The sequence below is a fragment of the Periophthalmus magnuspinnatus genome, chromosome 3 (genome assembly GCF_009829125.3).
Source record: "Periophthalmus magnuspinnatus isolate fPerMag1 chromosome 3, fPerMag1.2.pri, whole genome shotgun sequence".
Lineage (NCBI taxonomy): Eukaryota > Metazoa > Chordata > Actinopteri > Gobiiformes > Gobiidae > Periophthalmus > Periophthalmus magnuspinnatus.
Window position 1 is genome coordinate 24,692,050 of NC_047128.1, and position 27,892 is coordinate 24,719,941.

Here is a 27,892-nt window from a genome sequence, read left to right on the forward strand (position 1 = left end):
TGCAGATTCACACCTTGAGCTCCTTCAGCATAATGAAATGCCTAAAAGTGTTCAGAGGGCTAAAAATGAGCCCAGATAACTGACACTCAGGAGAGGAAGCTAATCTCAGAATAAGACTTAACACAAAATGATGCACTGAAGCCCATCCAGCATAAGCGCGTGGCAGCAGGCAAACTCCTGGGCCACAATATGTCAATGAGCACATAGCGAGTTGGGCACAGTGCATATTAGGATTCTACGGAGGTCACGCTGGCAGCCTCGCTACAACTAAAGTTTAGATTCACACACAATGGAAGAGCGGAATGAGAGCATGCAGCTATTTTAAACAACTCCCATAGGATCACGGCATGAGGAGCTTATTATTAACATTCATTCCATCAGTGAACATTAAAATAAAAGTCCTGACATGCCACTTCCAAATCAGAGCCAATTCAGCTTGTACCAAAAGATTGCCTTCAGTCTGTGTGTCCACTTACCTGCTTGCCATGCACTAATATACTAGTAATACTGGGGGCAAGGCTGTCCACTAGCTTAGTTAAGAGACTGGCAGCAAGGCGGACAACAGACCTAGTGGCGAGAAGAAGAACATTCTTGACAAATGAAACTTAACCATTACATTAATACTTAAAATTTCACTGATCAAATAATCATAGTAATAGATGTAACCCTACAAATAAAATGTAATAGCATTTTAATGTTCACTTCATGCTGCATGTACTACATATGGCAGCCTCCTCCTGATTGCAGTTTTCCTATGAGAACGACCACTGAACCTCACAAATGACTTCAGCCAGGGTAACTACAGACAAACAGTGGTGAAGCCATCTCCCCACAGAAGCAGTACACAAATGGCGTGTTTACATTAAATGGCTCATGGCTATAATCAGCACAGCTATACATTTTCTTCTGGATTTGCTTAGACCAGCTCCATATAGATGTGTATGCAGGTAGAGTATGTGAGATTATACAAATGAGGTGCACCTAGAGCTTGGGAATGAGGTCATTTATTATTGTGTATAAAGCATGACGCCAGTCCAGGGACGCATTGTTGGTGAACCTATTTCAAGCTTCAGTTCCTCATCCATGTTAAGTAACCCAAATGAGAAACTAAATTAAAGTCAACATTGGTTTACCATTTGCCAAGTAGAAAACATTCTCCTTGTGAATTTTCTCTTATGGAATATCAATTTATGCTTGGTAAAAAATAATCACTAGAAGGATGCAAAAACTGTCTAACTGCATTAATACAGTGAGCATAAAAAGTGACAGACAGTATTTCAATTAAAACATAACTGGAAGGGGTGATTTGGGATTGTTGAAGCAAAGTCATCTGGTTATTTTTAAGATTGTCTAGTCACAGGCACACAATTACATTGCTGAAACCAGTTATTAGTATTTAGTATAAAGTAATATAACACAGTGATGGTTGTTCATTTATCAAAACAAATAACTGCAAATTAATAAAGAAGATTTAACATAACAATAATAGCAATATGCGATGTTTAATGAGAAGTAAATTAACCACTGACAAGTTATGGTCAACCTCAGAGACACATGCCGATAGCGTGGCCTAGCTAGCTGTGTTGTAAGAGAGGTAGCCATGTCTCAAGCTAATGTTGTAATGAGGATAATGGCAGATTTTAAGGAGCTATGCAGTAAGCCTTCTATTGATGTCAGCATGAAAAACAGGAAAAGGACGATATAAGCCGAGCAACAATGCATGTTTTGGCTTAATCTCTCAAGCTAGACAGCTAGCTATCCAACTAACACTGAGCTGACTAGTACGTTGTATTACCTGTTTCCCATTCACCAGTATAGTGGTGATGTGAGGGGCTATTGAGCCCGCAAACTTCTTGAGAATGGCAGCAACAAGGCGCACTGCCAGCCTACAGTATGGCCAGATTAGATACGAGTTATATACAGTATTTATACAACAGTATGCACATGTACTAAAACCAATGACTTTAGATATGTACAGCCCCACCAGTTACAACGATCACTTAAATGACTACTAATGGCATTCATTCACTGCTGTGTTTGCATATGTGAAACGTTGTGCATGTTCTTGTGTAATTGTACATGAATGTGTGTATCTGACCAAAGTTTTCTGCTGCCAGCTCTCCTGTAGATCCTTTCCAGCTCATCCATCAGCCCCACTGAAATGACAATTAGAAATGACATTAGATGAAATTACAATTTGTTACAATGAAGAAGTTACATACATTGAACTATTTTTAAACATTTCAGAAAAGCACATTACCATCTTTGGCAAGAAAGCCTGGGCCTTCTCTTTGAAGGAGTAATCCAGCAAGCTGAGCCTGACTGGCTAAGCAGTCACAATCCTGGACATTTACAAAAGGCAGAAAACAGACAAATACAATGTCATTAATGTGCCTCATTGCACTTATAACACACTTCAGGGGTTCATGTGTGGCATTCTTCTAAAATAAAAAGCTAAAGTTAAAACTAAAGTTCAGAAAGTGAGTTACATTATTATAAGAAAGAAAAGCAAAATGTTTTTTTGGACCAACACACTGGCAATACACTAATCCTCAAAGAAGCAGCAGGGGGAGCTCTTAGGGCTGAATAAATGAGTTGTTTATTTGTACCAAAGAATACTGGTGACAGTGGCAAACACTGACACATAGAAATTTCATGTCTTGAGCAGATTAAGGATTTAGAGGACACCGATAGAGAAACATTTGCAGAAAAGGGTCTTAGTATCTCTTCTTGATCAAACAAACAAACTTTTATGTTGACTGTTAATATTCCCATTTCTACATAGTTATTCTGTTCTTACATGGAACTTCTGTAGAATCTCGGGAGTGGGTTTATGCATCCATTCTTCCACGTTGATCTCAGGCTGCTGCTCCAGATCGGACACATTGGGGGTACTCGTCTGTCTCTTCACCTTGGAGTGTTTAGGCAACTCCAACTCCTCAAAGCTTTTAAACTCTGGGATCCTTCACAAAGACAGACATGTATTTTTCTTTGTAAAATTCCTATAGATATTACAATAAAGGCAAACAGATCAAATGCAATAATGTAAATCAGCATTGACCTTGGCGTCTTTGTGCACGCCTACAAGGGACAATGGGACGCATTTCTATGAACTTGTGTTGATAGATACATCCCTTCAGAGCCTCTAACATCAATTAAGTTTGACAACAACACATTATAATCTTTATGTAGAGCGTCTTTTGTTTGGATTAGTCTATTCAAAGTGGGAATATCAACAGTTTTTCCTTTCTAGAATTGAAAGGAACTGCATGTAAATGTTTTTATTTTAAATTTCATATACCTGACCTACCTCTGTCCCCAGATACAAGGTAGACATGTCAAGTATAGCTTTTACTGACCACAATTGTATGCTGACTTATTATTACTTACGAGAAACATTGGACACGGTGGTCAAGTTGTTTGTTATAATTTGGTGTTTTAGTTCTCAAGACGATTATGCAATTAGAAAGCAGAATGAGCCTCACATGACCTCATATCACCAGTTTCAAAGCTGAAATCCAGTTAGTTTAAACCTAAAAGGGCTCTCTTTGATTGGAATCCTTACTAATTAACCCTAGCAACTGCAGCCAATCATTATCAGTGCTAGTGCAGCTTCTGCAGCTCAGTGAGTGAATTACTGAGGTTTCACATGAGACATTGCCTGTACATATTCTGAGAAAAAAAAAAAAGTGTACCGGTATGTGCCTGCTTTCTGCAGGTTTAGATTTAGGATGTTTTCCAATCTTACCTGTATGGATACTAACGCACTGGTGGATGAAGTAACCAATGTATCTTCATTCAAAATACAAGCTATTAAAATGGCCACATGAACAATAAATACCTTACATAAAAAATTATAATAAATAAATAACCTAGACTTACTCTGCTTCATTGACCCGTAGGAAATCCAGCTGCTCCACCACTGCTCCAGATATCAAGGTCTAGCACAAATATAAACACAATATATTATGTATGGCTCCTCATAGTTGACTCATTACATACAACAACAGTAGAATAGCCCACGCATTTGCAAAAAAATACACTTTTTCTTGGATACATTCTGAAGGATACCAACCAAGCCAGGAATAAAACCCTGAAGGTTTTGCCTAGAGACACAAGTTACTGTTCCAGTAATATAGTTCATTAAAATATAAGTTAAGCATTTCATCTATCCATCCATTTCCTTCCGCTTATGCGGGGCCGGGTCATGGGGCAGCAGTCTAAGAAGGAACCCCCAGACTTCCCTCACCCCATAAATATCCTCCAGCTACTCCAGTGGGACCTTAAGGTGTTCTCAGGCCAACCAGGAGACAGAGATATAAAATATGGATCTCATCCATGCCTGGAGCCCTGCCATCAAGGAGCTTTCCAACCATCTCCTCGGAAGAAGTGATGGTGGGATTGAAGAGACCCTGAAAGTATTCTTTCCAGGTGGAGAACATGGCCCACTAGGAATCCGTGTCCCCAGTCTCCACCGGGATCTGGGAGAAGCTCTCCTGGAGGTGTGAGTTGACAGCCCAGACACCAGACATTCCCAACAGATCCTCCCAGTACACTTGGGCCTGCCAGGTCTGGCCGGCTTCCTTCTCCGCCAGCGGATCCAACTCACCAACAGGTGGTGATCGGTTGACAGCTCTGCCCCTCTCTTCACCCGAGTGTCCAAGATGGGTCAGAAGACATGAAGACAGTCAATCATCAACCTCCAACCTAGGGTGTCCTGGTGCCAGCTGCACTGGCCCTTGTGTTTGAACATGGTGTCCACTGAGGACAAGTCCAATAATCAAACACCGCTCAGGTTCAGATCGGGGAGGCTGCTCTTTCCAATTACCCCCCTCCAGGTGTCACTGTCATTGTCTACGTGGGCGTTGAAATCCCTCAGTAGAACAACTAGTACCCCTCCCAGAGAAGAAGGCCGGGTACTCTGCACTCTTGGCCCATAGGCCAACACACCCGAAGGCACAGGGATGTGACCCTTTCGTTCACCGGGGTGAATTCCCAACACTGAGCTGTGGAGCAATATCCAGTCAGTAACGCTCAACCTCCCGCACAGGCTCAGGCTCCTTCCCCCCCCAGCGAGGTGACATTCCATGTCCCCATTCCATGTTGAGCATTTCAAACTGTGGTAAAGTTTCAGTTACAGTGACAAAATAAATACGTTTTATAGCAATATGAATACAAATGTCTATTAAAATGTGTCTGTGTAGGAGGAGTTCAAGGGCCCCTGCTCCTGTGCCCTAAAAACGATATTAGCCATTCCCACTGAAGTCATCTTAAAACAGAAATGTAGCAGGAGGAGCGACCCAGCTGCACATAACAATGAGATGATAAAGAACAGAACAGTTTCAAAGCTTTGGAAGCAAGTTGTGAAGCGAATAACAAACAGGCCATGTTAGAGGAAAGTTTAAAAGGAAAAATGGTAGAATGTAGGAATGATATCGGAGGACTGCTGTAAATAGTTTGGGAACAAAGCGAATATGCATGTTAGATAAGTTTGAGAAAATTCTTGGTTAGGGTATGATGTTAGATGTAATATTCACTCTGTTTTTTGGAGGAAATAATAGAAAATGTGCACTTTTTAACATTTCTAGAGAAGGGTACCCCACCTGCTTGTCTCCATGGATGATCCACAGTATGCCATTAGACGTATCCAACATACCCCTACCAGAAAAGTTACATAGTGTACCTTTAACCATAACACACTTCCTACAAATTATGGTTAAATTATTCTAATGACGTTTGTACTTGATAAAAAAGGCGGCTTCCTCTTCCATGAAATTATGCAGGTGACGGACCAGCTCCAGAATGTTACACAGTGTTTAAACCAGTAGTTGGACTAGTTGACTACATTATGTATTCTCTCAATTCAGATGCACCATCATTTATCAAAGTAACTTAATGCAGTATCCACACCCATTACTATCTGCAATACAGTATCTTTCAGCTTCCTTATCACTAATACCCTTTAATTTTGCATTTATTTAATGTTGTGCCTCAAAGTCATGCCAACGTATTTCTAACAAGCCACTCAAACGCTTTTCTGTAATATACCCCCATTTTCATGCTCAAGCTGTTTCCCCCCAGAAGGAAACAAAAACAATGTGCCTTCTAAATTCAATCTTAACGTGGCAAGGTCAAACAACAGATAAACGGTGGCTCTTCTGCTGAAAGAAGCGGTGACTACAAATTAGAAGGTGTCCCACTAGTTCCCAATGGAGCAGCTCTATCCTTCAAGCTAAATGTAAAAAAGCATGTAAAAATAAAGACGCACTTTATTTGGTAAGATGTCGGCAATATTGTCTGTATCAGTGCCAGGCAATACTATATTTCATTACAGCTAACGTCAGACGTCCTGTGTGATGTCTGACGGAAAATGTTTTCTTATAAGTAGGATTAGTAGTTCCTTCTACTCGGTGTAGTTAAGAGATATTTATGTTAAAATCTTTGACCACACAAAATTATCAATATTTAATCTCCTTTGCTTATAAAAATCTCAAAACATGCTCCAGACGGTAGACAGAAAGGTATTCAGGAACCAATAATATGAACAATACTATGAATAGAATAAAACCATATAATATTAATCGGACGAAAAGTTCATACATACCTGCAATCTGTCAGCGTGAACTTTGACCCCACCAATGACCCCCTTCTTGAAGGACGCCAGCATGTCCAGGACAGGATTAAAGCGACTTCCCCTGTACAAAAGAATATATTGTGTTAAATTTCTATTAGAATACAGTATATAAAAACAATTCAGTGTTATTCTGCTTGTTTATGACAATTAGTGCTGCATAAGAAAAGGTGAATGGAAAAAGAGTGAAGGTCATTTTAGGAAAACAACAGTACACTAGATAGTTTAGACAGACTTTTAGATTAACTTAAAAAAAAGTAATAAAAATAAGAAAAGAAACATACAAAATAATGATAAAAGCTAGTTGGTTCCAAGCATAACCTTTCAACACATCTACAAGCAAAATTAGTCAATTCTAAACCTTAGAGCCTGAGAAATATTCACATATTCACATATTCACATGTACAGAACTGACACAGACCTTTTGTTTACATCAGTTTGATATTCTGTAGGTCACTAAGTTGATCAGTATTAAACTAATGACAATTGAGTTTCCATGGAGCCACTTGTACCATATGTCAAAGTGCACATTTCTTATACAGCTCTCTTAATAATGGCTTACAGAGCTCTAATGGACCCGCCAGCTTTTCTATAGTGATACAAATGAGAAACATTATCAAGCAGTCAACAAGCATGAGCAGTCCCACCTCAACACTAAAATGACAAATGGTATACACAATGGTGAAGAGATCTAAGGACCAGGCCAAGTATTACATTCAACACGAGTTAAATTTCATTGAGGCTGTCAAGACAAGACTATTATGAGACAGAGAAAGAATAATAGGCTGATGAAAGGGGAGATATGAGAAGACAAAGGCCAGTAAGAACGCTATCAATGAAAGAACGTGGAAATAAAGCCATTATGATGTGTGCCGTGTATTACTTGATGTTATCTTCGCGGATGAGGACCAGGAACAAGGGACGCCCCGGCATTTTCCAGTACTGTTTGATGAACTGTAAGGCGTTCTAGGCACACACAGAAATATCAAGTTAAAGGATAAAGCAAACATAAGGTCCAACATATATAACTCTGTATGGATTGTTGCTCATGCCAGATATCGTCGCAGTAGTTAAAATAATACATGGTGTAGAGACTCAGTGGTGAATGTGTTAAGCACTTGTTTTCTTCTAGCTTTATTTCAGCCAGATACTAGAGAGATTTATTTCTAATGGAACAAAATAGCTGAACTGCAACCATTAATTCAAATAAATAAATTATACACTTTCAGCTAAGCATGGCTTCTTTGATTAGACACTATGAAAAAATAAACAATTGTAACGTTAGCATAACAAACGCATTTTATCTGTTTAAACAAATAAAATTATGATTTATTAAGGTAAGCTCTTACTTAGTTTGACAATAAACAACAAATGTACAAAGCTGGGCATAAGCAAATGTCCATGAATGACTGCAACGGCAGGATCTAATATATTAGGCAAACTTCAGAAGAATACATTTGAAATAACGGCATTAAATAATGGTAATAACTACACCTTAAGTAGCCTTAATAAAGCATGAAGAAAGAGTTATTTCCTAATGAATTGAATGATTCTGGTAGAGTGCTCGCCCTCTGATCTGAAGGTCAGAGGTTCAAATTCCGCACTTGACATAAAAAAAAAAGATCATTGTTTAAGTGGTCAGATCTACAGGCTCACAGGTTGAAGGTGAGATTCCAGCTCCGACAGATAAATGCTGTTGTTCTGTCCTTGGACAAGAGACTTAATGCCCCTCGCCTCCAGTGTCTGCATAAACTAGTGTATGAAAATGTGTGTGTATGTGGTTCCTGGACGTAAGTGCTTCGAGTACCTTGAAAAGCAGAAAATGCTAAATAAATGTGACCATTTAACTTAATACCCTAAACCAGGGGTGCTCAGACTTTTTCAGTATGTGAGCTACTTTTAAAATGATCGTGTCTATCACCTAATACAAAAATGTTAAACATATATTTATTTGTAAATGTATTATGAATTACATGTACAGTGCATTTTGATGGACCTTGCACAACGTCATGAGATAATACTGCACAACACAACTGAACTTCCTACATGTTCATAATTACTTGAATGATGATTACTGCTCTGACTTTCACTGAATGGAATCAGTGAGGGATGCAGAGTTCGGGCAGTAGCTTCTGACAGCCAGCCAGGAGTAAAACTGCATTTTTCGTTTGAAAGCGATAACAGAGCTAATCATGTTGATTACGGTTTTGTCTTTTTTTTTATAGCCATAAAAATCATGTTAAACGAAGTATCAGAATTCACTGCATTTTTTCACACAACTACTTCTATTTTACACATCCATCCATATTTTTTCTTTTACGCATCGAATAAATGACTGGGAAAATCCCCGCAGCACCCACGCTCTCATTCGTCACCTTCGAGGGACAACAGAGGCAGATTACCGTAATGATGGTAAAATGTTTAGATAGCCCCATGTCTCCGCTTTGAGACGCCGTTTGAATTTACATGAGAGCACGACTGGTTGCGGAGTTATGCTGCTGGAAAGTCCGCAACCCCGCTCTATCGGTGACGATAGGATCCGACGCTATAGGGTTAAGTTAACTCGCGCTTGTTTATGCGTGTGCAGCGCCCATGATGTGACCTAGGGTCAGGTGTAATCTGACTGGTTGTCCTGTATATTAGTCATGTGACTGGATGGATGACGGGACGTGATCTACACAAAATGCCTTCGCGATCGACTGGTAGATCGTGATTGACGTAATGAACACCCCTGCCCTAAATCAAGATTCTTAAGTAAGTACTAAGCCTGAATCTTAATAAACTAAATGCAATTGCTGCAACCTAATTTGATGTGTCATGCATGTTTTTGAGTTCACGTCCCTAATAAAACAAGATTAGTGGAGGAGCATAGGACCATGAACGTGCCCAGGACTTACCTTAATGTCATCAATCAGCAACATAACATCCTGGGACAAGTAGAAGTCACTCAGATCAAAGACTATTGGGTAGCACACCACCGTCTTACCCAGGATGCGATAAATCTGGAAGGACAAGCACACAGCAAGACAGAAACGCATTACAAGACTGATGGCGGAGTGGTTCACCGATAGCCACGTATGCAATATTATGGGCAAAGTATAAAACAAGCTATCAATTCTGAGCTAGCCACCGATAGCACAGTATATGGCTAAGGGACACGCAGACAGACAAACAGATGATGATGTCCTCTGGCAGTCAGCCATTTTGTTCTATTAAATGTTGTCCTAGCAGTGGCTTGGAAAATTTGACTTGTTGGGGAATGTCTTTAATTAAGGATTATAAACTTTCAGGGTTGCTATGACCTTCAATTGGAAAAGAAACATCAGGGCTTTGCAGAGTTAGACATTTAAAGTACAAGAAGCAATGGATAAGCACGTACCAAGAGCTTAGCATATTAACACTGAGCACAAACTACATCTTGTACATATTTACTAGTAAATGAGAAAAATAAATACAGAAGTGGAAAGAAATATTGTGGTTATAGTTACATGCAGAATTTCAAGTGCTTTCTAAAATACTCACTTACTTATTTTGTGAAATATATGGTGTTTTATCTTTTTATGTTTTGTACTTAAGGGCCATGATGGGTGCAAATTCCAGTACATTATACTTATAATATTTGACAAATTCTACACCCCTTGCAGATCAAGACTCTGGTCAAGGTAAAGAATTAGTTCCACCTGGACACAGAGAGAATATGCAACCTCTGCAAAGAGAGGCCCCAGGTGGTCTGGCATTCAAACACTACCCAGAACCTTATAAAAAGTGCACTATGTAAATTTTCTGGTGGGGGTTTGTCATCTGCTTGTCTCTATGGAGATATTTTGGCTTTGTCTGCATTTTTTCTCAGTATGGCACTAAACGTATCCATCATTTATTCAGTTACTAATGTTTTATTACTAAACAATACCTTAAAACATGTTTGTTTTTTTACGGTACATAGGTTTGACTTGTAACTTGGTAGCTTCCCTTACTTGTTTCCATGGCAATAGAAAAGTATACAGGCACATTCTAGACGCTACACGTGCACCTTTCAGTCATTTTGAGGTGGCCTTTCAGTTCTACATGTATCTAACATCACATACACATTTGACATCAACCGCACTACAAATTAGATTCTAGAGAAAGAACTCCTGTCAGAAAATGTGAAATGTGTATGCAGGTCTATAGGTGAACACACGTCAGCAGTAACCCTTTTGCCCTGTAGTAGTGTACATATTATCTACCTGCACCAGGAGATGCAGTATATAAAAATATATTAAATACATGTATGTTTGTGTGTGTAAATACCTTGCAGGTACCTATGCAACCCACGGGCCTTTCAGGACGCCCACTCAGTCCCAGCTTGTTATTGACCGCCAAGAAACGATATGCCTGCAGAAATATGGAGAGAAATCCAATAAACAAGCGTCACCAAGCAACTTTATCTGCATCTGAACACACTGTATAGATTAGATTCCTAACCTTTACCAAACTGAACTTTCTCTGGAGGCGTTTCAGTTTTACATTAAAAAAAAAAAAACTCTTTTGATTTGAAAATGTCATGAAGCACAGTTCCATTTCAGCGTAAGCGTAATAAAAGAGGTGCTGTGTTATGTGTCTGCCCCACTGAAGCTTTTGTGTTGTTGCAGCTCATAAAGTGAAATTACCTCCACATGGCAGGGCCTCTTCTCATATTAGCCCAGCGTAAACTTATGAGACACGGCCATAATGAAAGGTCCCCATGCAGCCATTTGGAGGTGTGCTAAGTAGACCCGTGGGGGTAGGACTGATGGCAATACTGCTATTCTAAGATGCAAGGACCTGGACTGAGGACACTACCATCTCACTGAGCCCTATTTAGTTTGAAATAAAACAAGGACGTGTAAGTATGTCATTTAGTGTGATGTTTACAGCAAATATGCCCTAGCTTTGTTTTGAATCTAAGCATTAGTTCAGTAGAAAAGGCAACAGTACCACTCTGAGCTTACTAAAGTTATGCATTATTTAAAGGACACATTAAAATAAAGTCTGCACTTGGAAACACTTTATAAACTACACCTCTGTTTCCAATGAGGCGTTTAAGATGTCAACAATTCGAATGAACAATGCGAAATAAAACAAATTAAGTCCACAACCCAGGTGAATCCTATTCTAATCGAGCAATTTTTCCGTTGTGAACACAATTTGAATGAGATCAGTGATGACTTAAAGACTTAAAAACCGTGCAGGAGAAGTTTGGATTTTGACTTGAGATGCAACAATCCGGGAAAAGTTCAAACAACTGATTTGAGATCATTTTCATTTGGAGTCCCTTTGCAGATATGAAAAGGGTAACATGTAATGGAAATCTAAATGCCAGGGTTAGGTGATTTTATACGACATAAAATGGTAAGACATATGACAGCTGTTTAGCTCATTGCACTGGAAAATAACTTCAATATTGCAATCTGCTAATTGTGACCGTTCAAGTTTCAGTTTCAGTCCAATTGCTTTTATCGTGCAGCCCAATAAATTATGGCCAAACAACAGCTCTAACTGGCTAGCTGCATAGTGAAGGCAATTTGAGAGCTGAAATGGTGATTGTGGGGACCTTGGGAGACTTATGTAAATTAAATGGAAATGAACAAGCACGATTTATTGAAGTTTCTTTGGGTTTCTATACATGAAGCGCATTCACTTTGATATGCACGCACTAAGTGCAACTTGTATTCACCTCGAAAGTGCATCTTTGCATGGTGTTGGGAATGCTAACCACTGAAGCATAACTTTAAATAATTTATCTTAATTATTTGAAAGCGATGCACTATGAATGAACTGTGAAATTGTAGCAAAAGTTTGACAATTTTATCTCGTTATACAGCTGAGGCACAGCAGTTTGAAGTTGGAACTGGTTTGAAGGACTCCAATGTGAAGGTGAAACACAAGTCGTGTCTAATCTTGTGCAGGAAGTGGAGTTTATTAGCCGAAAAGTGTTAGCATCAGCAGCATAGCATATGGGGAAGCGTGACATGCAAGGGACTGAAGATACACAGAGGCAGGCGGAGGTCATGTTTTCAGATTAATTGGCAACATGAAATTCTGAACTTTTTAACCTTTCAGCAAACTTATAAGCAATTCGGGTTTCTCAAAAGTGGGATAAAAATTCTACAGTATGATAACCTTGACAGAAATACATCAAGAAATTCATATTCACGGAGGATGAACTTGCTTACATTTCATTTGCTTTAGCCTTCTCTATGCGGTTGATGCAGTAAAAGAGTTTGATGATCAGTGGCAAGGCTGTATATAGCTGGATGAGACAAACAAAATACAGCCATAACAATGAAAATTATTTGATTCAGTAATGATTTCAGTGAACAGTAAAAATATACAAATACAGTATACTTTCTATTCAATTGGGTGCATTTAGGAAGTTACACTGTGCCACAAGGCTTTGAACATGTTGGGTTTGTCTCATACAAAAATGTTTTTAATGTTGATGTTATGGTGGTAGAGGATTTTACAAATTGCAGTAAAAAGTACTTCATATAGTAAATTGGGCTAAATTGGGCTAACTCTGGAGCTTGAATAATGACCCTTTAATTGTATTCATTGCTGATGGCTACTTTCTTCTTTCTTTCTTTATCTTTATTCATACAGGGGAACCCAATGAGAACACTTAGACTCTCTTTTTGAGCAGCCTGTTTAAAATACAATACAAACAGAAAAACAAACAAGTATATAAGTCCATATAAAACATTAAAAACAGGCGCCGGTGTGTATAAAAGTTTGTCGCCAGATTATTAAATTGCGATTGCGTCAGAGACGTATCCAGTTTTGCTTTTCCTGGGAGTGTATTCCATTTTTGTGAAGCAAAACTGCTAAAATCCCTCTTTCCTGTCTCAATTTTGGTGCAGCTAGCCCTTAGCCTGAGCCTTCCGGTATCAATGATTAACAAGCAGGTGAGCTATTCTGGCATTTCATTTCATACACAGCTGTTCTGTTTTTCATTGAGAATACAGTGATGGGCTTCAAATCCATCACCTGTAATAAAACGAAGGGCAGAATAAAATAGTGCTTCCAACGGTGTCAAAGCGAAGGCCGAAGTCTGTATGTACATCACATACCCATAATCCAGCACAGAAAGAAAGGTTGCTTGCAGCTACTATAAGCTGTAGGCCAATTCAAGTGATTGACTATTAATGTTTAATGGTGATAAAATACTGTCACTATCCTACAAACTCTGGGTATCTAGTGTTAGTAATGGTGCTATGATGAAGATAATTGCACTCCTAGAGGGACAGCTAAATCAGAAATTATTGGTTAATTTCAAAGGTGCAGAAGCGATAGTATAATTATTACATCACAAATTTGGAGTTTATTAACCCAGTGACAGAAAAGATGAGAGCCCCAGTGTTCAACAATTTCAAAATGGCACCAGGCCCAATACACAGTTGTAGCTGAAGTAGAGATAAAAGCCTTCTACTGCGGCACCACCTGCTGTGAGACACACCTGTTTCAAGGAAGCAAAAAGGAACTAAGATGGACATTGATTTCTTGTGTGTGCTTTGAGCTCACTTCTCTAATACATAATTGTGTCTCTATGCCAAGATACAATGGACACTAGGGTTTTCAAAAGGATCAAAAAACAGATACTAATCAATTTGGGTTTTAGCTTCCTTTGGTTTCAGAATGATGCAGAATCAGGACCATTGCCATAGTGATAAACAATGTAAAACAAAATAAAGAAAAAGTCCTCAAAATGCTGCATATATAATGACAGGAAGCTGAAACCCGTGAATATGCAACAGCCTGAGGACATTCCCATTCAAAAGTATAATATTTTCTTTTAAATTTGGTAAGAAATTATTATTAGGGAATCAGCAATGTCAGCATTAAGAATGGTAATTGGTATGATATAGTTTTAGTGAGATTTTATTGTAAAATTTTATTGTGTAATAATTGGTCATTCGTAGTGTGTGAGTGTGTATTGATTATATTGCTTACATTTTCCAGGCCTTTCTGTGTGGAGTTTTGCATGTTTATCCCCGTGTCTGGATGGGTTTCCTCCGGGTACTCTGGTTTCCCCCATCAACCAAAACATGAACGCCCTTCGAGACAACTGTTGTTGTGATTTTGGGCGTTACAAAAATAAAATGAATTGAATTGAATTTTATATTGTATTTCTCACCTGCTCAGGGACTACAGATGGGAACTAGCTTCAGCTATAATCTGGTGTAAAGCATCTTTAATGTTTTTTGCACATTGTCCCTATCAAATAAACTAATAAAGAAAGAAAGAATTGCTATGACACATTTTTCATCGTTTCAAAACCACGGTATAGGTATCGAATGCTTGAGCAAGTATCGGTACTAAATAATCACATAAACAGGACAAAACTAGATCTTTTCTGTACAGTTTTTTACAATAATCTTGAACTTTATCATAACTAGTATAAAACAACACGGTAACACAAAGAAAGTACTCTTATTTTGTGTTTTAAGTTAATGTCCATTGTAAAAAAAAATAATAACTGTGGCATCAAAGTCGGTATTGTGTATCAAGTCTGTTCGTCAGTACTGAAATAAAGTTTGAAGTTTTAATATCCTGACAACTAATGGGCTGTGAATTTCCACAGTAACAAAAAGAAAGGACTCTTAGTTTTTGTTGAAAATGACAGTCGTTTTAAGAAAATAGCGTTTTTTAATTATGATTCAGGCATCAAAATCAGTATTGAGTATCGAGCCTATTCCTTAGTATTGAAATTGAGTCTGACATTTTTGTATCATGGCAACACTCATGGACACTTAATTTCTATCAATGAAATCTATCTATAATCCCAGTAAGTGTAAGCAAGATGACTTTACCTTTGAGAAAAACATGATTTCTTAATACACCTCAAAGCGCCCTGTCACACAGATACACCTGAAGGAAACCCATCATCTCTACATGCGCTGTACTCCACTGGCTTGTGCAATACCCTCATTTGACCAAAAGGTGGTGCTCTGCTACTCCTGTGGTATTCATCGTGCTGAGGGAAAAGCCTGAGCTCCACACATAAAGCATTTCAAAGTAATTAGAACACAAGAATACCAATTGCAAGCAAATAAATGTAGATTGGGGGGGATTAGGCACAGTTCATTTCCCTGGCCTATAAGAGCATGAGAGGGGACCCAAAGGTGCAAAGGAGGAGTGAGATTGGAGGAGAGAGGCCTTTGCACCCAATACTTCTTGTGTGCAGAATACCAATGAGGAGTGACAACAGGAAAGCAGCCTATCAAAGCATGCATTACATTTGCAGCACTGCACTGACCAAATGGCACTGCCTGGCTGATGGTGCAAATAATAAAAGTGCTATTTCACAAGCTCTATGGTATGAAATGTACAAATCTACTGAGGGGATTTTCCTTCAAAGGTCCAGGTTTCTGCACGTAGTTTACAGCTGAAAAGTTGCACGCTGCAATGCTATAAAATGGAGTGCTATCATCTGGAGAGCTACAGTTCAGAGATTGTAGGTTTTTTTTCTGCAATGACATTGAGCTAATACATTGTTAATTTGTGTCTTTTTGCACCATGCAAAGTTAAAGTTGGATGATGTAACTTTTCATGTGAAGGGTCTGCCGTGGAGATATTATTGCTTTACCTTGAAAGTCACACAGCATGGTAATAATAGTAAAGGTCAGATCTATGGAGAGGCGAATCCGCACACAATATGCATAGCGTTTTACAAGATGGTTTTAAAATCTAAAAATACTTGTTATGAAATACATTTTTTGCTGCCATACTGTGGAAAATTTCAAGCAACACGACATCTCCATGGAGACAAGCAGGTGACCACCTCCACTTGTAAAGTTCCACAGTGCCCCTTTATGGTAACATTTTGAAAACTACCAATAGCACACATTAAATAATAGATATACATTGTGGTAGTGTAAAGATTTTGGGGAAATACAAAGTTGAAATTGAAAAGTATGATTCAAGTACAAAATAATGCAATGTCACTGATTCAATCCCCAGAAAACCAATCAATTTCTGAAATGTATGTTAAAAAAATAAAACATATGTCTATTCTAAGGTAGTAATAATACCAAATGATGGCATCAGACATCATACACTTTTGTTTTTACTAATTAGGCTTAGTAAAGTGCCATAATGATTAGTACTGGTAGTAGTTAATCGATCCTAGTTGAGTTGTACAAAATCACCCATAACTACAGCTGTATAATACAACATCATGCACAAGCTAAGATACATAAACGGTAAAGCATATGTTCACTTTTTATTAAACAGCTAGACCTCACACAGAATACATCAGAGAAGGACTAATCTTTGGAATTCAATGCTAAATTCTTAACACCAAGTTCTTATCCATTAAACTTTATTAAGCTTAAGGTGCTTAATATGGCTCTATTAGAACTCCCATTCACACTAATTAAACTGTGTTGGTGAGATATAGCTGTTCAGAACCAATTTAGTATTTAAATAAGAAAAGCTGATTTAAGTGCAGAGAATACGGGAATGATGCTAATACAAAGAGATGCATGCAAATAGTCCCCAGGGGCAATGAATTAATAAGCAGCAACAGATTAAAACATGTTTTCGGCCGCTGCTAGACAAACCAGTCCATGTTACAAAATATACTCATCTTTTATTCAGTCAGATATTTGTATTATGGATGGTAGGTGTGTACAAAGAGACGGCCTTAAAGAAAACAGATTGTTTTCCTTTTTAGGTGGATAGAATTACATTAACATCAAGGATTTCGTTCATCGCAAACCACAATATTTCAATGCAGCGAGCAGCAGTTTTCATGTACACACTGTTGGCCATAATGCTAAATATTTTAACGCTATATATATTACTTGTTTTTTTTAATAATTAAGTTAATTCAGAGCTGTGAGCAGAGATAAATGGTAGGTGAAAATAGCACTTTTGAACGCTCAAACATGCATGAAACCATCAAAATACAACTTTGAATAAGGTTAAGGTACTGAAGAAATGCTATTAAATGCTCATAAAAGTTAAATTTTTACAATATAAGTGGTGATAACTATGCACACTCATTCACATTGTACATTTGTCTAGTAAATGTACAAGGAATACGAATAAGAATCCTACTACCTTATAATAAAAGATCGTATGAATTATGAAGATAAGATCCCCAAAGTCAGAATACCAAACATCCGTATGATTCAGATCAGAAGCAGAGAGGTATAAAGGTAAAAGGGCAGCCATTTTGGGGCACAACAAGCAATGATTTTCAAAAATTGGGTTTGCTTTATACCGCACTGTTGAGAATACCTCAAAATGTAATTGCCACTCCCCTGCTGTCGGTCAGCGGTTGACAACAAAATCAAACTACTACGTGGGAGGGAGGACGCGCTGGTGAGGTAAACGAACGCACCCCTCAAGCACCAGAGACGCTGGTGGCTCTGAGATAAACAGATTCTGTAGAGGGAAGCCATGTCTGTATGAACTGTAGATTTAATATTCAGCCCGGCATCCTCACACTGACTCAAAAGGAGATGCTGCTGCGATGGAGGGAGAGAGAGAGGAGGAGGAGAAGTAACAGTTATGGCAGTTCAAAGGTAGACGATAAACCTGGGGGACGACACAACAGGGGGTGGGTCAGGATGCAGGCCCACAGAGGTGGAAGTATAGTTCACAAGTTTGGCATAACATTATGATCACTGACAGGTGAAGTGGAGTACAGCTTACTCTCTTCATCGAGGTTTGGTGGGAGTAGGTGGGATATCAGCAGATTTTAAAATGGATGGTGTTTATGATGATTGCTGTATTGATTATAATATTTTCAGAAATATCAAAAAAAAAAATCTAAAATGTTGAAACTAATATTTTTTTCACTTCACACAAGGTCCAATATTGAGTCAAGCCAATATCACAAATCACCAATATCACTAAAACTATATTCTGCCTCTAGCCAAACAAACCCGTTCACTTTAAACTGCCTTGAATGAATGTAGCAACATATTTTGTATATTAAAAAAGTGTATGGATGTTTGTGACTGGAGTGGGACTGCTGTTTCCGGATGAGTGATTGTATTAATAATTCATTGTAATTGCTTTGTTGTTGTTTTTTGTGTCAACCTGTCTAGGGAGAGCAGGTGCAAACTAGTAATTTTGCTATAAATTGGCAAAAACAAAAAAACATATTTCCTCTTTTGTGTAGATCAGTGTTTTCAGATGCATTGTCCCCAATAAAAAAATAAAAAATACAAAAAAATATGTGTATATATCTAGCATAAAATAGTCCTTTGAAACCAAGCCACATGAGAATGTAAAAAAGGGCTGAATATAGTATTTAATCTATTTTTTAGTAAATGTTTTCTGATGACTTTATGACTACACCCCAGTTCAAAGCATCTGTTGTTCAGTGTTCAGTGTCCAGTGTCCATCTAAGGGTGCAAAAAACACCGGTGAACAGGTGAGGAATGTGTGAAATTAAAGGTTCACTCTAACTTTTCTGGTGAAAGGTCTGCCACTTGCTTGTTTCCCAGATAATGACATTACTTCAATTCAGGTTTTTATTCTGCACTCTTCTATTTTAATGGTAATTTATGGTGATTATTTGTGAGTATTTATGTTTTGATTTGTGTGATTTTAATGTCTTTCTTATTCTGTAAAGCACTTTGAATTACTTTGTGTACGAACAGTGCTATACAAATAAACTTGCCTCGCCTTGCCTTCAATTCAATGTTATTTATATAGCACATTTAAAATAGAAATTAAGCTGCCCAAAGTGCTTCACATAAACAACAATAAAAGGGATCACTGGACACCAGAAATGCAAGACAAATAGGTTTATTACTTTGAAATATTCCAGCAAAGCAATAATCTCTCCACGTAGACAAGCAGATGGTGGACCCTCCATCACAAAAGTTCCGTAGTGCATCTGACCTCTGTGTGTTGTGTATGGTCTGAATAAGATTGTCATAATGTTCTGCCTGATTGCTCTCCCTCACGGTTGTGTTCAAAATGAAAAAGGCCCAAAGGGACTGCGCCATAAAAGATAGTATTTGTTTGGATGGAGCTGCGAGGAGAATACACATTAAAGACGTGATTTATGAAGGCTATAGGGATGTAGGACAGGACCAAGGCTTGAGTGATGGAAGCTGCCCAAGGGAGACACAAGACTTGAAATAACCCATTCAGATGAGGGGCTCCAATGATAGATAAGGCGACAGAAGACACATAAAAAACAGAAGCTTCAGACAGCCTTGGTAGTTGTGTATCATAAGAACACATTATCACTTCAATATAAACTGCTTTGTAGTTTTTACCCTCTGACCCAATGTTCCCGGCTGTCCGTGCTGTTGTGTCTTTGGGGAAAACACTTGAAATTGAAACCACGCCTGAAGTTGTATATGTATATGTCATCCGTGCATGTTTGAGTAATCTTGCGATCTTTCCTGGACACTATTCAAACCCTCCTTACAGTTTGAGCTATGCCTCTGGTGCAAGGTCCAGCCCACAAGCAAAAGCGAGGAGTGACTTAGCATGGGGAGCGGGAACTCAGAGCACCAAAAACTGAAAGAATACAAGTGTAATACCCTGTCTTTAAGTAAACCATGCATGTCTAATATTAATTTCAGCACATTCTCATTTTTATATCCAATCAAAATATGTCCTTGCTGTTTTGCTGGCTCCATCTTAAACCATTACTCATTGATGTGAATTGCTGTGTCTCTGTAAGTACACTTTAAACAAGCAGGGATTTGAGCTGAGTGCAGGTTAATAGAACATGGAACCGCTTTAAAGAAAAAGACGAAGAGGCTGAGGCGTAATCTTTGGGGAGTAAATAACATTCACCGCTGTTTATTTCACTAAAACTCCATCATATGCTTTCTTCGGCACAATACTGGCTGAAACTGGGCTATTATCCAATTCGCCTTGCTTTTAGTATTTTTGTGAAGCTTGTAAAATCTTGCGGCTGGTTGTTATTTCAAAAAAATTTTACCGCAACAACGAAGTAGATTCAAAAACATCAGTTCTGACAATTTATCATCTTAAAACTGCACTACATCCATTTTCTGTTGGGAGGTCTGCTACCTGCTTGTCTCCAGGGAGATGCTATTGTCCTACCTGGGATGTTTCATGGTATGGCATTAAACTTTAATTTCAGTTAACCTACAAATGGGTTTACGGGCCAAAAGTAACTTGGAAAAACAAGCATTCTTTCAGATCTTGTAATTTGGCCTACTAATGCCAGTTTCTATATGTCCATGGAGATAGATTAAGGTGATTTAATGCCATATTGTCTAGACAAAGTAATAACATCACCAAAAAGACAAGCAGGTGACAGGCCTCTACCAGAAAAGTTACAAAGTGTGCCTTTAAAAATAACAAATCCATGCGTAAACCATTTCCAGGCCTGCACAGCAATGAGCATCTTCCATTTTCCAGATGAACGTCATGACAGGGCCTGCCTAGCCCGATCAATCAAACCCAACAATCAGCTATTAGCTAATCAATCTCCACAAAACAAACTGAAGAGCAGCTCTGACTGATGGGACAGTAATGAGGGACATCTTTAAAGCAGGAAGCAGGAAGTCTAGGGCCACAGAGACCCCCAAGAGACAAGCTGAGCCAGGATATTGATACTTAAGCACTGAAAGGAAAAATTGATTTGAAGAGGAGGGCTGCTATCAATAACCCATCACATTTACCTCCAGATAAAACGTACCAGGTATTAGAGTTGAATGATGAATGGTGCTTTGTGAGACTGGAGTAATTGGTAAAAAGTTTAAAGAGGAGATAGTTAAAAGTGATTTAATGATTTTTTTTTTTTTGAACAATGCCTCACCTTGACCAGTTCCTTCTGGGGCCAGATCTGTATGGGCTCCACCTGCTGGGGCGTCTGGGTCTGGATGCCATAAGTGTTCAGAAATACCTGCAGTCTTCAATAACACAAATAAAGAAACATGTTTAAGATAGACATGATTCATAAAACAACATAATACTGGCTTCGGACATGATGTACTATAGACTGTTTACAATAATACATTAACTTTACTATTATAAGAGATGCACCAATATAGCTTTTTCATTTCTGATAATGATATCACTACTTTGAGGCTTAAGTATCTGCGGATACTCAACTTCAATTGATACCAGTTTACTTTCCTTATAAATATGTCAACATGTTATCACACTAAATATTAAGAGTTGTTAATACTTTTAATATGCTAATCATATTATATACCAGTATATTATTGAATTTTGTACTACTAGTCAATATTTACTGGGCTTAAGTGGGTAGAAAGGGGAAAAATATCAAAATGTCTAAGTAGGGAATCACTGTCTCGGCCATTAATATTTGCAGTATTGGCACCAATATCAATTCTGGTAGTAAAAATGCTTTTCATCCATAATATGTAACACAAAGTATATTATATAAAAAAGTTGAACTGAGTACAGATAAATGATCAGGTTCAACATTGTGAATTTACCAACTCAGTAATGTTCTGGACCATCAAATTTCTGATGAGAATGTAAACACTCACCAATAATCAGATGTAGTTATTGAACTGATTACTGTAGTTCACTGATTTTTCTGGTTATATAAATGCAGCCAATGTCTATAACCTATGTAAGCACACTGAAAATTGCTTTCATAATACTTTTAAAAGTGCAGATAATGGCACAGGCCAAATGGGCCTGCGTTTTATGAGCATAGCAGCATTACAGTGCTGCTAAAGCACAGGGGTGGGAATGATGCAGTCTGCACTACAGCACACTCAAACCACATGTACTCAGTAGCAGATATACCAGTACTATACCTTTGGCTCTCGGCGATCAAAGCAACGTGAATCACCACATCATTTTCTATAGGGCCCTGTGAAAGAGAAAAAGGCAATATGAAATACACGATTTATACATCCAGCATGTCTGAGGGAAATGCATAAATGCACCGGGTGGAGTAAAGATGGAATGAATTGTATTTCAGATGACTATTTTATTTAAGGCTGTACCTGATTTTTTTGTCCCATGTATTTGAGCATCCAACTACGGATATTAAGATAGAAGCAGCTCTTGAGGTCAGAATGGACCACTGTGTATGGTCTGCATCTAATTATAAATGCTTTATTGCTCAAGGAAGTTAGGAAGTGCATTGTTAGAGTGCTAGTTGTTGTTACCTTTACAGTGACAGCAGAACTGCTCTGTTCTCTGAAAGTTGCGAAAAGCACGTATAAATTAATTGTGAAGAATAATTAAGATAACTGGAATGCAAATGGTAAGTGAGGAAAAGCTTTGGACGACTGCAAACTGTTTAAAATGTTATGCTATGTAGCTATGTTTTTTCACCTTTTAAAGGCACTAAAAATCAGGTACTGCACCTTTAAGAAAAAAAGTTTTTGGAGAGTGAACATTAGTTGGCCATAGCTATCATGAACCACAATAGGAGTAAAATGTATCAATAATTAAGATCATTAGAGGTTGTGAGGGGCGTCAGACCGGGGTGGGGGGAGAAGGATACTGTTTACCCGGGGCAGGGATGGGCCCCTCACAAAGTCTGTAATATGCATAGTTCATTCGACAACATGCGGTGCGGGTCCACCAAGAAAATTTGTACCCAGGGCCCAGAATTTAGTGCTACACCCGTGGAGGTTGGTAATATCCGTAAATGCATAACATCAGTTGAAAATGTACCAGTACACAGTATACAGTAGTGAATAAACATTAGCATTACTATTTAATTAATGCGCACAGGGACACTATACTGTCCAATGGCAATGTGGTTTGAAAATGCTGGAAAAACACACAAAGAACCATAAATTTAAGATAGCATTTTATATTTTTTCCCATATCAAAGTCAGATATTTTCAATGTTATTCATTTGTATATATCTTCCTGTGCCCATTTTCTTTGAGTGGCGCAGTAACAGTACAAATGCATTTTACCATTGATTGTAATTGCATGCGCATGTAAGCTCTGAATGCATCCCTGAGAGCGTTTGATCATATTGCTCTTCACTGTCAGAAGCCCTTCTTATAGTACATTTTTTTTAATGTTTGTTTATAAGATCTGAGTTGCAGAGATCATCTTCATTGGACTGAGCAGTGCTTTATTCATACAGGAGCCAAACACAAGTGCATCGATCATAAGAAAGGCTTTTATGTTTGCTTCGTTGTCAGCATTCTCACACAAAAATAATTGAATCACATACACCGACTGCATTATGTCTCTGCTAAAAGGCCCCGTAGTACCGCTGTGCACAGACGCTCGTGTGCATAAGTGGTGACAGAATGCACAGCTCGACATTAAAGACAAGACATGCAGGTGGAAAGAGGGAGAGTATTGGGAGCCATTTTGTTTGGTCGTAATGGGGCACTTTAAGCCTGCTCCGAAATAGAGCAAATGGAGGAGGATGGCCACTAAAGACTGTGAGTAACAGTGATAGAGGTACTAGACAAGGAACATAAATGTGATAATTCCAAGAGAAACAAGCTAAATGAAGCTTTATTCTCTCTGTAGCAAATTAACAATACTGTATACAAAAGGGCAACGGTGGTACAGAGTAGTTGATGCTATAGTGGGATTGTGGGATTATGATCAGTCTTAAATGATGCAGACTATGGACAGATGAATTAATGTGATCAGTTCATACGTGTGAATGAAATTTGTAGGCCACATACAGCCTCACTCATTTAAAAGTTTCTGACATGGGGGCTGATCAATAAAATGAGGGGACTCTTTCAATACATGATAACCAGTGTTAATTAAAAATGTGTCATTAAAGGACAAATGTCATGTATTATTTAAAAACAGTATGCCTTTAAACATGCTCTTGAGTAAATTTTAAGCCATCGCAATTTGATATAAGAGCTTTATAAAGAACCACATATTATTTTCCAGCCTGGGCACTTCCCAGGCTGGAATGGGATAACAGAGCTCCATTTAACGGCAGTATTGAGAATTGCCATAGGGAAGAACTAATGCTAAGGAACATGCCTCAATGTGTAAAAATAAGCATGCATAACATCTGCAGCTTCTTATCATCTAAAAAAACATAGTAAAAATCAAAGGTATACCGTCAAAGCCAAACTTGGAGACTTATCCATGCATTTGTCTCCAGTAGGTTAGACGACTGTAACATCCTGCTCACTGGCCTCTCCAAGTGAGTGGTAACACAGCAGCAGTACATCCAGAATGCTGCTGCTCGGGTCCTGACTAAAACCAGGAAGTATGAGCACAAACGTCCTGTGCTCAGGCCTCCGCACTGGCTCCTATGGCTCAAAGAATAAAGCAGCTTCTTGTGTGAAAGTCTCTTCACGTACCTGGTCCTAGGGGGGAGCTTTGAGAAACACCAAAACTGTGAAGCTATTTTGTGATTTTGTAAAATTAATTCAAATTTTAATATTTAATAACCAAATGAGTCACTACACTGACAGAACTGAATATAGTTGAACATTTGATCTGCAGTGGTCAGCAAAAATTTTACCCATGGTTTAATCTCATCTACTAATGTGAACAGTTGCCAGGGAAAATAAACAATCTAAAAATCTGCTCTTTTGCGGGGTTCTTTTCTATGGTATCTTACTCCCACTCAAAAACTACACAACTACATCCACGCTCCTCCAGGGAAGCTGAAGAATATAGCTAATGTAAATCAATAAATGCCGTGGTAGAGTGTGTTGTGTTGAGTGGGATACACAAAAATGAATTGTATCATTTTGGTTTTCTAAAGTGCGGCAGTGCAGTATCAGTCATGTGGGATGCTGTGGAAAGACATACAGCATGACCAATCAAACTAGCAAGAATAAGGTTTACTGTTATAAAGTCCCCTTGCAACAATGGTTTCCATGAAAACAACACACTTTCATAATAATTATGATGTTCAGTTGATGTAAAAGAAAGGTGTTATGTCCCATAATTCATATAGGCTTGACATTGTCTTGGCAAGAAGGATAATATAAAATAATGTATTGCTATATTGTGATTTTAATGTCTTTCTTATTCTGTAAAGCACTTTGAACTATCTTGTGTACAAATAGTGCTTTACAAATAAACTTGCATTGCCTTATCTTGCCTATTTTCCACAGTTGTTAAAGGAACTGTAAGGTGAGATTTTTATTTTAAATTCCATAAATATGACCTACAGATTCAAGGTAAAGGTGTTAAAATCAAATAGGTTTTACTGATAACAACTGTTTATATCTTTTTGGTGTTTTGGTTTTCATGACGATTATCCAACTAGAAAGCAGAATGAGTCTCACATGAGTCTCTTATTTGTATTGCTAGGTATAATGCTGAAATCCAGTTGGTTTAAGCCTAAAAGGACTCTCTCTGATCTGAATGGTCACTGCCCTAACCCCAGCACTTGCAGCCAATCACAAAATCAATGCTAGTGCAGCCTCTGCAGTTCAATAAGTGGATTCTGGAGGTTCTGAACTTTCACCTAAGACATGCCCTGTCCATATACTGAGAATGCGAAAAAAAAAAAAAGAAAGAAAGAAAATGCACTTATCATGTCCATACTGTATATTTTGTATTTATATTCAGTCAATGTCTATTTTGATTGAATATACAGGCCTTTTTATCATAAGTTATATTTTACTATTATTGTTATTTCATGTGGCTCCACACTGCTGAAGCTAATTCCTAGTTTGCGAATTTTGTTCAAATGTTGCAATGGCTATATATTATATATAATATATATATATTATATATAATATATATATATATATATATATATATATATATATATATATATATATATATATATAATATATATATATATATATATAAATATATATATAAATATATATATATATATATATATATATATATATATATATATATATATATATATATATATTTATATATATATTAAGTAATGATCTTATTTTTATTGTTGTTGATTTATTATTATTATTATTATTATTATTATTATTATTATTATTATTATTATTATTATTATTATTATTATATTTTCAGTTTTCATAAAAATAGGTCTACATTTTATTACATGCATGTGATGGCATTCAAGTTCCTACTGTTGGCCATGAGCACAATGCTTTTCTACAGAGTAATGGCCAACAGAACCAAACAGGGCACTGTGACTCTCTTACTGCGACATATCTTTGCATAATTTTTATACCAACAAACAGATTGTCATTCACACATTCAGTGTTGGTATGGAAATACAATTCATTTATTCAAGAATTATGAGCAAAACTGAGCTAAAATAATCTCTTGGCATATTTAATATTAACTTGAGCGCTTGCAGGAAAACAGATGCTGTAAAGTAGCTCTGGCAGGGAGTGCCAGGTGGTGAGAGCATTGTGGCATGGACAACAGATATGCATGCCATTGGCTATGGGAATATGGGACAATGAAAACATCCAAAACTCTTAGTAGATCAGACAGATAGATTTTTGTTGTTGTTGTTGTTGTTGTGTGATTGCCAAAAAACAAAACGCCTTGTGAGTTTTGAAAATATGCATAAATCCAAATTAGTTTGAACAACTGCAGTAAACACAGCCTTCGTAAATAGAAATCGAGGAATAAAAGAGAAATGTCATATCATAAAAAACGTGGTTGGTTGCTTATGTTTTGGAGCTATATATAGTAGAAAAAACATTCTTGGCTAAATCCATTTCTAAACAGCTGCTGCCTTCAAATAAAAAGGCAGGAATAGTTTTATCCCGCTGAAGTACATGGACAGTGGCTCAGATTGTGGAGTTTTCAATAAATGCCATATTTTTTACAATAAAGGTCAAAAAGCATTAGCGATTTTTGTTCGTTTTTTTGAGTCAACCTGCCCTTGAAAGATTCGCTCTTCCTAAATTTGACAAAAGCGAAAAGCCATTTGATAGTGAACGGAGCGGTGCGTCCCGGCAGAAACCTAAATGAATTCCAGCTCCGCTCCATTTGACTTTTCCTCCCCAAATTAAAAGCACCGAGTTGTGACACAAAGATGAGAAGCAAGCAGGAGATATTCCCCCTTCCTCATTTCTGTCATTTCATTTTAATACTCTGTTTTTATGCCTGTTCAACCTTTAAATTTTTATCTTACCATATTTTATTCCAGTTTTATCTGTCATTAAAGGGCCTGTTCCTGATTTTTTCTATATATTTGAGCAAAATTGTCTCGTCTCAGTACAGATATATTGTTTAAAGATCCTATATCACGCAAAATTGACTCCATGTTACTTCATTATAAACATACCCGGAGTTATGTTTTGCTTCATTCATACAGATTTGAGTAATCCTTTATTATTATTCTGTCTACATCTGCAAAGCTCAAAATGCTCTGTTCCACCTTATGACATCACC

The 27,892-nt window shown here is 37.7% G+C and overlaps 1 protein-coding gene across 3 annotated transcripts in view; it reads right to left on the reverse strand.

Annotated features, from left to right (window-relative positions):
• Window positions 1–27,892, reverse strand: part of phkb (phosphorylase kinase, beta) — a 101,068-nt gene that overhangs the window by 4,715 nt on the left and 68,461 nt on the right. For 2 of the 3 annotated variants that reach the window (XM_033983740.2, XM_033983732.2), the window contains 11 exons: window positions 22,393–22,448; window positions 21,417–21,510; window positions 10,922–11,005; window positions 9,529–9,633; window positions 7,515–7,597; window positions 6,605–6,695; window positions 3,883–3,941; window positions 2,801–2,963; window positions 2,261–2,342; window positions 2,099–2,156; window positions 477–567 (listed from right to left, as the gene is read on the reverse strand). In XM_033983740.2, coding sequence (XP_033839631.1) covers window positions 477–567; window positions 2,099–2,156; window positions 2,261–2,342; window positions 2,801–2,963; window positions 3,883–3,941; window positions 6,605–6,695; window positions 7,515–7,597; window positions 9,529–9,633; window positions 10,922–11,005; window positions 21,417–21,510; window positions 22,393–22,448 — 966 coding nt within the window. Of the gene's footprint in view, window positions 1–476; window positions 568–1,795; window positions 1,887–2,098; window positions 2,157–2,260; window positions 2,343–2,800; window positions 2,964–3,882; window positions 3,942–6,604; window positions 6,696–7,514; window positions 7,598–9,528; window positions 9,634–10,921; window positions 11,006–21,416; window positions 21,511–22,392; window positions 22,449–27,892 lie in introns of all 3 variants that reach the window. The other variant, XM_033983748.2, reaches the window with a different exon arrangement.